We start from the raw sequence: 9,340 nt of genomic DNA on the forward strand, positions 1-9,340 counted from the left end.
AATGGCAAGGCCTCCACGGCCGCCGCTAACTGACCCAGGACATCCATGCAAAAGAAAATGGAAACTGGAGCAGGGTGCCGAAGTCATCGGACTCTTGATAAGAGAGTCAGCCGATTGGTTGGCGGAGTCGAAAGCGGGCAGAGGCCACGTTGAACTGGAGCCCCAGGAGAGTGGTTGGACATGACCCGATTGACCATCCAACTGAAGTGAAACAAGGTCAGGAGGTTGAGACCAAGACTCTCCAGGATCTGGGCCCTGGCTGGAGCTCTGATCAGGAGGTCGTCCAAGTAAGGAATCACGGAAACAACTGTTGTCCGTAAAAGGGCTATCACAGGCCCAGGACTTTGGTAAAGGTCCATGGAGAAGTGGTCAGACCAAAATGGAGAGCCACAATAGAAAATGACTGTCCAGAACTGCAAAGCGGAGGAATAAAAAACTAGGAAAATAATAAAACATAAAACCTGGTCTGGAGAACTCCAGACCATGTCCACCTCCTTAAGACACTAAGCTAAAACTGATTACCTCAGGTGCCTGTGGACGGGTATACCCTGCTGGGAGGAGCCGGCTTTTTTGTTGCCATAGTGTCAAGCCTCCTAGAGACAGCAGCATACACCCCATGGTCTGTGTCCCCCAATGGAGCCGATAGAGAAAATCGTTCTTTTTAATCCAGTTTTGCCGTACACTCAATAGTAAAATAAAAGGTGTCATTACTAAGTAGGATTGGTCGCACGAAAAACAACAACAACCACCACCATCAACACCCCCCCCCCCATATGGGTCTGTAGGTGGAAAAATGTAAGTGTTATGTTTCTCAAAGGAGAGTACGATAGAAAACAAAAATGTAAAATGAAAATTGGCAGCGTCCTCAAGGGGTTAACAAGAAAGTGGGTGTTGAAACAGGTAGATGTTCGACACAATCTGTTATAAAGCCAGAAACCATTTGAAGCCTCTTCCTACCTAAGCCACCAACAAGAGCGCAAAATCCAACAATGCTAGAAACGTAAGGAAGCTTTCAACGAAACATCAATGTATAGAGGATTTACAGAAATCTCATCTACCTGATGGTTCTCTGGGACATTTCCCTCTGGACAGTCCTGGGAATACAGAGGGCGGGGACAACTCTCGGGTGGATTTCTATCAATGACTCCATCTGTAGGGAACACACAGGGAATGAATACATCAGTGCTGGATAGATTTCTATGTTACTAGGTTGTGAGAGTGAAATCTATATATATGTCTCTTCTTACCTTGTGATGTGAGGGGGCGGTGATCCTCCATCATGACTATGTCCTGGTACAGATCCTTGTGTCCTTCTACATACTCCCACTCCTCCATGGAGAAATAGACCGCCACATCCTGACACCTTATAGGAACCTGACACACAATGATACCGTCATCACCAGACCCCTCCATTACTGTATAATGTCCCAGCAGTGTCACCTCTCTAATCATCACCATACCCCTCCATTACTGTATAATGTACCAGCAGTGTCACCTCTCTAATCATCACCAGACCCCTCCATTACTGTATAATGTCCCAGAAGTGTCACCTCTCCAGTCATCACCAGACCCCTCCATTACTGTATAATGTCCCAGAAGTGTCACCTCTCCAGTCATCACCAGACCCCTCCATTACAGTATAATGTCCCAGCAGTGTCACCTCTCCAGTCATCACCAGACCCCTCCATTACTGTATAATGTCCAGGCAGTGTCACCTCTCCAGTCATCACCAGACCCCTCCATTACTGTATAATGTCCCAGCAGTGTCACCTCTCTAATCATCACCAGACCCCTCCATTACTGTATAATGTACCAGCAGTGTCACCTCTCCAGTCATCACCAGACCCCTCCATTACTGTATAATGTCCCAGCAGTGTCACCTCTCTAATCATCACCAGACCCCTCCATTACTGTATAATGTCCCAGCAGTATCACCTCTCCAGTCATCACCAGACCCCTCCATTACAGTATAATGTCCCAGCAGTGTCACCTCTCCAGTCATCACCAGACCCCTCCATTACTGTACAATGTCCCAGCAGTGTCACCTCTCTAATCATCACCAGACCCCTCCATTACTGTATAATGTCCCAGCAGGGTCACCTCTCCAGTCATCACCAGACCCCTCCATTACTGTATAATGTCCCAGCAGTGTCACCTCTCCAGTCATCACCAGACCCCTCCATTACTGCATAATGTCCCAGCAGTGTCACCTCTCCCGTCATCACCAGACCCCTCCATTACTGTATAATGTCCCAGCAGTGTCACCTCTCTAATCATCACCAGACCCCTCCATTACTGTATAATGTCCCAGCAGTGTCACCTCTCCAGTCATCACCAGACCCCTCCATTACTGTATAATGTCTCAGCAGTGTCACCTCTCTAATCATCACCAGACCCCTCCATTACTGTATAATGTCCCAGCAGTGTCACCTCTCCAGTCATCACCAGACCCCTCCATTACTATATAATGTCCTAGCAGTGTCACCTCTCCAGACATGACCAGACCCCTCCATTACTGTATAATGTCCCAGCAGGGTCACCTCTCCAGACATGACCAGACCCCTCCATTACTGTATAATGTCCCAGCAGGGTCACCTCTCCAGTCATCACCAGACCCCTCCATTACTGTATAATGTCCCAGCAGTGTCACCTCTCCAGTCATCACCAGACCCCTCCATTACTGCATAATGTCCCAGCAGTGTCACCTCTCCAGTCATCACCAGACCCCTCCATTACTGAATAATGTCCCAGCAGTGTCACCTCTCTAATCATCACCAGATCCCTCCATTACTGCATAATGTCCCAGCAGTGTCACCTCTCTAATCATCACCAGACCCCTCCATTACTATATAATGTCCCAGCAGTGTCACCTCTCCAGTCATCACCAGATCCCTCCATTACTGCATAATGTCCCAGCAGTGTCACCTCTCTAATCATCACCAGACCCCTCTATTACTGTATAATGTCCCAGCAGTGTCACCTCTCTAATCATTACCAGACCCCTCCATTACTGTATAATGTCCCAGCAGGGTCACCTCTCCAGTCATCACCAGACCCCTCCATTACTGTATAATGTCCCAGCAGTGTCACCTCTCCAGTCATCACCAGACCCCTCCATTACTGCATAATGTCCCAGCAGTGTCACCTCTCCAGTCATCACCAGATCCCTCCATTACTGCATAATGTCCCAGCAGTGTCACCTCTCTAATCATCACCAGACCCCTCCATTACTGTATAATGTCCCAGCAGTGTCACCTCTCCAGTCATCACCAGACCTCTCCATTACTGTATAATGTCCCAGCAGTGTCACCTCTCCAGTCATCACCAGACCTCTCCATTACTGTATAATGTCCCAGCAGTGTCACCTCTCTAATCATCACCAGACCCCTCCATTACTGTATAATGTCCCAGCAGTGTCACCTCTCCCGTCATCACCAGACCCCTCCATTACTGTATAATGTCCCAGCAGTGTCACCTCTCCCGTCATCACCAGACCCCTCCATTACTGTATAATGTCCCAGCAGTGTCACCTCTCCCGTCATCACCAGACCCCTCCATTACGGTATAATGTCCCAGAAGTGTCACCTCTCTAATCATCACCAGACCCCTCCATTACTGTATAATGTCCCAGCAGGGTCACCTCTCTAGTCAGCAGCTCAGTGATCCTGTGGGTGAGTTCTAGGATCTTCTCCTCATGTATCAGTGAGTAAGGTGGAGGCTCCATGATGGGGCACCGGGCCCTGCTCCATCCTCCTGACTCATGGAGATGGCTGCTGGTGGCCACACACTCCCCCGATTTCTTCTTCACTATTGTGTAATCCTGTGTATGGGGAGACACTGATCAGTACATATAAGTCCTTTGTACTGTACCATTATTAGAGAGAAGAGGGATGTCATGTGTGGCCCTCACCTCTCCAGATATCCAGTAGATGATCTCTATGGTGAGGTCCAGTATTCGGGCAGCTATGTGGTCTCTGTCCTCCATCATCTTTAGACTTTATCTATGAGAGTCCTGTATCTAAGGAACCTGAGGGACAATAAGGAAGATGGGAGAAAAAGAATAGATAATTTGATGAGTGATAACTAATCTAGGCCTTTCTGACCAAAGGAGGGCACACACAGCGAACAGGGTCTGCACGGTCCAGACCAATCAACCGTACAGAGGATGGTGTGATGACCAACAAGACCGAGCAGCTCCAACAGTTTCCTGGTCCATTATCCCAAAGAAAAAAAAAAGTAGAAGGCGCTCCGTGTGTAGAGCCTCAGGATGAGGGGGGGGGGGGGGGGGAGGGAACATCCACAGCCGCTTACCAGATTAGGTTGTGTGAGCTCACATACAACAATGGATAACAATGCCTGATGAAGCTGCACATGTGCAGCAAAACGCGTTGCATCTTTGTTGAATAAACCAACCTGGCTTTTATACCTGCTGCTGCTCTCCTGCAATTACTCATCCAGCGCCGGAATCATTCCTGTATCTCCAGTCACCTAATTGCTCACTGGTCCACTATCCTGACACAGATGACCCTTCCATCACACTCCCCATCTCATCATTACATCCCCCCTCTCATCATGACACCCCCTTCCCTGTATTACATCCCTCAATTCTTCATTACACCCCTCCTTCCCTGTATTACACCCCTCCTTCCCTGTATTACACCCCTCCTTCCCTGTATTACACCCCTCCATCCCTGTATTACACCCCTCCATCCCTGTATTACACCCCTCCATCCCTGTATTACACCCCTCCATCCCTGTATTACACCCCTCCATCCCTGTATTACACCCCTCCATCCCTTCATTACACCCCTCCATCCCTTCATTACACCCCTCCATCTCTTCATTACACCCCTCCTTCCCTGAATTACAATCCTCCATCTCTTCATTACACCCCTCCATCTCTTCATTACACCCCTCCTTCCCTGAATTACAATCCTCCATCTCTTCATTACACCCTCCATCTCTTCATTACACCCCTCCTTCCCTGTATTACATAACTCATCTCTTCATTACACTCCTCATTTCTTCATTACACCCTCCCTTAACTACAGCCACCCCACAAGTAGAAAAATATTTGAAGTCAATGCATCCATTACGTGTCCTGCCATTGACAGCCGCCACTGTTGCCTTAGTTTGAAGTGATGCCTTTAGATTCTGTTTGGGATCCAATGACGGTCGGGTTGGAGTATGGAGGATCATGGTGACACTTCAATCCTGCCGTGAGGGGTCATCGCATACGACAGTCGGTCACCCCTAATAGTGATACGAAGGACACTGACATCTCAGACATGTCTACAGGACATCCTGGGGCCACATGTGTCATCTCCTATGGTCTCCTTCAGGATAATGGTCGCCCACACACAGCAAGGGATTCGCAGGAATGTCTCCTCCAGAATGTAACATTCCCTGTTCTGCCCGGTCACCAGATTCATCACCAATTAAATATCTATGGTGTCAGATACAGAAACCTACCAGAGTACAGGATCTACAGACCCAGCTGTAACAGCAAATGTGCTGAAGGAAGCCATACAGAACCTGTATCCCTCCATGTATCCAACTGCATCTCATCTTGTATCCAGGCTACATGTGCCAAACATGGTATTAGAGCCTTCATGTATCCAACTGTATCTCATCTTGTATCCAGGCTACATGTGCCAAACATGGTATTAGAGCCTTCATGTATCCAACTGTATCTCATCTTGTATCCAGGCTACATGTGCCAAACATGGTATTAGAGCCTTCATGTATCCAACTGTATCTCATCTTGTATCCAGGCTACATGTGCCAAACATGGTATTAGAGCCTTCATGTATCCAACTATATATCATCCTGTATCCAGGCTACATGTGCCAAACATGGTATTAGAGCCTTCATGTATCCAACTGTATCTCATCTTGTATCCAGGCTACATGTGCCAAACATGGTATTAGAGCCTTCATGTATCCAACTGTATCTCATCTTGTATCCAGGCTACATGTGCCAAACATGGTATTAGAGCCTTCATGTATCCAACTGTATCTCATCTTGTATCCAGGCTACATGTGCCAAACATGGTATTAGAGCCTTCATGTATCCAACTGTATCTCATCTTGTATCCAGGCTACATGTGCCAAACATGGTATTAGAGCCTTCATGTATCCAACTATATATCACCCTGTATCCAGGCTACATGTGCCAAACATGGTATTCGAGCCTTCATGTATCCAACTGTATCTCATCTTGTATCCAGGCTACATGTGCCAAACATGGTATTCGAGCCTTCATGTATCCAACTGTATCTCATCTTGTATCCAGGCTACATGTGCCAAACATGGTATTAGAGCCTTCATGTATCCAACTGTATCTCATCTTGTATCCAGGCTACATGTGCCAAACATGGTATTCGAGCCTTCATGTATCCAACTGTATCTCATCCTGTATCCAGACTAGATTTGCCAAACATGGTATTCGAGCCTTCATGTATCCAACTGTATCTCATCCTGTATCCAGACTAGATTTGCCAAACATGGTATTAGAGCCTTCATGTATCCAACTGTATCTCATCTTGTATCCAGACTACTTTCTATTGTACATCATTACAGTCGCACATTACACAACACACTTCTGTCTCTCATCTATAATACACCCCCCATAACTTACCTGCTGATGGTGTCTACAGGACCTGCGATGATGTCATAGTCATGTGATTTTATACACAGGAAACAGTACACAGGAAACAGTACATACAGGACCTGCAATGATGTCATAGTCATTTGATCACGTATACGCAGGAACTAGTACTTACAGGACCTGTGAAGATGTCATAGTCACGTGATCAGGTACATATAGGAAATAGTACTTATAGGACCTGTGAAGATGTCATAGTCACGTGATCATGTACATCCAGAAAATGTCATAGTCGAGTGATCAGGTACATGCAGGACCTGTGATAATGACATAGCCATGTGATCACACATACGCAGGAAATAGTACTTTGATCGATTGGTAATTAGAATCTCCTATTTACCCCTGTTTACCCTTCCCCTAATGTGACTGATCACATGACCGTGACATTATAGTAACCAGGAGATGATTGGGATATTCCTGGAGTATTTTTTATTTCTTTAATAAGTAATTATATTCAGTCTGTTGTAAAAACAAACAAACCTTTATTCACCTTCCCCTCTCCCTCAAAGAAACCTGTACTCACCTTCCCCTCTCCCCCAAAGAAACCTGTACTCACCTTCTCCTCTCCCCCAAACAAACCTGTACTCACCTTCTCCTCTCCCCCAAACAAACCTGTACTCACCTTCTCCTCTCCCCCAAACAAACCTGTACTCACCTTCCCCTCTCCCCCAAAGAAACCTGTACTCACCTTCCCCTCTCCCCCAAAGAAACCTGTACTCGCCTTCTCCTCTCCCCCAAAGAAACCTGTACTCACCTTCCCCTCTCCCCCAAAGAAACCTGTACTCACCTTCCCCTCTCCCCCAAACAAACCTGTACTCACCTTCTCCTCTCCCCCAAAGAAACCTGTACTCACCTTCCCCTCTCCCCCAAAGAAACCTGTACTCGCCTTCTCCTCTCCCCCAAAGAAACATGTACTCACCTTCCCCTCTCCCCCAAAGAAACCTGTACTCACCTTCCCCTCTCCCCCAAAGAAACCTGTACTCACCTTCCCCTCTCCCCCAAACAAACCTGTACTCACCTTCCCCTCTCCCCCAAAGAAACCTGTACTCACCTTCCCCTCTCCCCCAAAGAAACCTGTACTCACCTTCTCCTCTCCCCCAAAGAAACATGTACTCACCTTCCCCTCTCCCCCAAACAAACCTGTACTCACCTTCTCCTCTCCCCCAAAGAAACCTGTACTCACCTTCCCCTCTCCCCCAAACAAACCTGTACTCACCTTCCCCTCTCCCCCAAAGAAACCTGTACTCACCTTCCCCTCTCCCCAAACAAACCTGTACTCGCCTTCCCCTCTCCCCCAAAGAAACCTGTACTCACCTTCTCCTCTCCCCCAAAGAAACCTGTACTCGCCTTCCCCTCTCCCCCAAAGAATCCTGTACTCACCTTCCCCTCTCCCCCAAAGAAACCTGTAGTTACCTTCCCCTCTTCCCAAAGAAACCTGTACTCACCTTCTCCTCTCCCCCAAAGAAACCTGTACTCGCCTTCCCCTCTCCCCCAAAGAAACCTTAACTCACCTTCCCCTCTCCACCAAAGAAACCTGTAGTCACCTTCCCCTCTCCCCAAAGAAACCTGTACTCACCTTCCCCTCTCCCCAAAGAAACCTGTACTCACCTTCCCCGCTCCCCAAAGAAACCTGTACTCACCTTCCCCTCTCCCCCAAAGAAACCTGTACTCACCTTCCCCTCTCCCCCAAAGAATCCTGTACTCACCTTCCCCTCTCCCCTAAAGAAACCTGTATGCACCTTCCCCGCTCCCCAAAGAAACCTGTACTCACCTTTCCTTCTCCCCAAAGAAACCTGTACTCACCTTCCCCTCTCCCCCAAAGAAATCTGTACTCACCTTCCCCTCTCCCTAAAGAAACCTGTACTCACCTTCCCCTCTCCCCCAATGAAACCTGTACTCATCTTCCCCTCTCCCCCAATGAAACCTGTACTCCCCTTCCCCTCTTCCCCAAAGAAACCTGTACTCACCTTCCCCTCTCCCCCAAATAAAACTGTACTAACTTTCCCCTTTCCCCAAAGAAACCTGTACTCACCTTCCCTGCTCTCACAATGAAACCTGTATTCACCTTGCCGTCTCCCCAAAGAAACCTGTACTCTCCTCCACCTCTCCCCTAAAAACCTGTGCTCACCTCCACCGTTCCCCTAAAGACCTGTATTCACCTCCACTGTTCCCCTAAAGGCCTATACTCACCTCACCCACTACCCTGAAGAAGCCTGTACTCACCTCCCTTGTTCCCACAAAGAAACCTGTACTCACCTCCCCCTCTCCCTCAAAGAAACCTGTATTCACCTTCCCCTCTCCCCCAAAGAAAACTGTATTCACATTCTCCTCTCCCCCAAAGAAACCTGTACTCACCTTCCCCTCTCCCCAAAGAAACCTGTACTCACCTTCTCCTCTCCCCCAATAAAACCTGTACTTACCTTCCCCTCTCCCCCAATAAAACCTGTACTTACCTTCCCCTCTCCCCCAATAAAACCTGTACTCGCCTTCTCCTCTCCCCCAAAGAAACCTGTACTCACCTTCTCCTCTCCCCCAAAGAAACCTGTACTCACCTTCCCCTCTCCCCCAAAGAAACGTGTACTCACCTTCCCCTCTCCCCCAAAGAAACCTGTACTCACCTTCCCCTCTCCCCCAATGAAACCTGTACTCACCTTCATCGCTCCCCCAAAGAAAC

General features: G+C 48.0%; 1 protein-coding gene across 1 annotated transcript; it reads right to left on the reverse strand.

The window, feature by feature from the left end:
- Nucleotides 1-992: 992 nt before the first annotated feature.
- Nucleotides 993-4,559, reverse strand: LOC130343460 (gastrula zinc finger protein XlCGF66.1-like). The gene is made up of 5 exons (XM_056554364.1): nucleotides 4,427-4,559; nucleotides 3,911-4,027; nucleotides 3,641-3,820; nucleotides 1,248-1,374; nucleotides 993-1,150 (listed from the first exon to the last, which is right to left on the reverse strand). Exons 2-5 carry the CDS (start codon nucleotides 3,986-3,988, stop codon nucleotides 993-995), a joined length of 543 nt encoding a protein of 180 aa, XP_056410339.1. The 5' UTR covers nucleotides 3,989-4,027; nucleotides 4,427-4,559.
- Between the last annotated feature and the right edge of the window lie 4,781 nt (nucleotides 4,560-9,340).

Source organism: Hyla sarda, unplaced genomic scaffold (assembly GCF_029499605.1).
Source record: "Hyla sarda isolate aHylSar1 unplaced genomic scaffold, aHylSar1.hap1 scaffold_684, whole genome shotgun sequence".
Lineage (NCBI taxonomy): Eukaryota > Metazoa > Chordata > Amphibia > Anura > Hylidae > Hyla > Hyla sarda.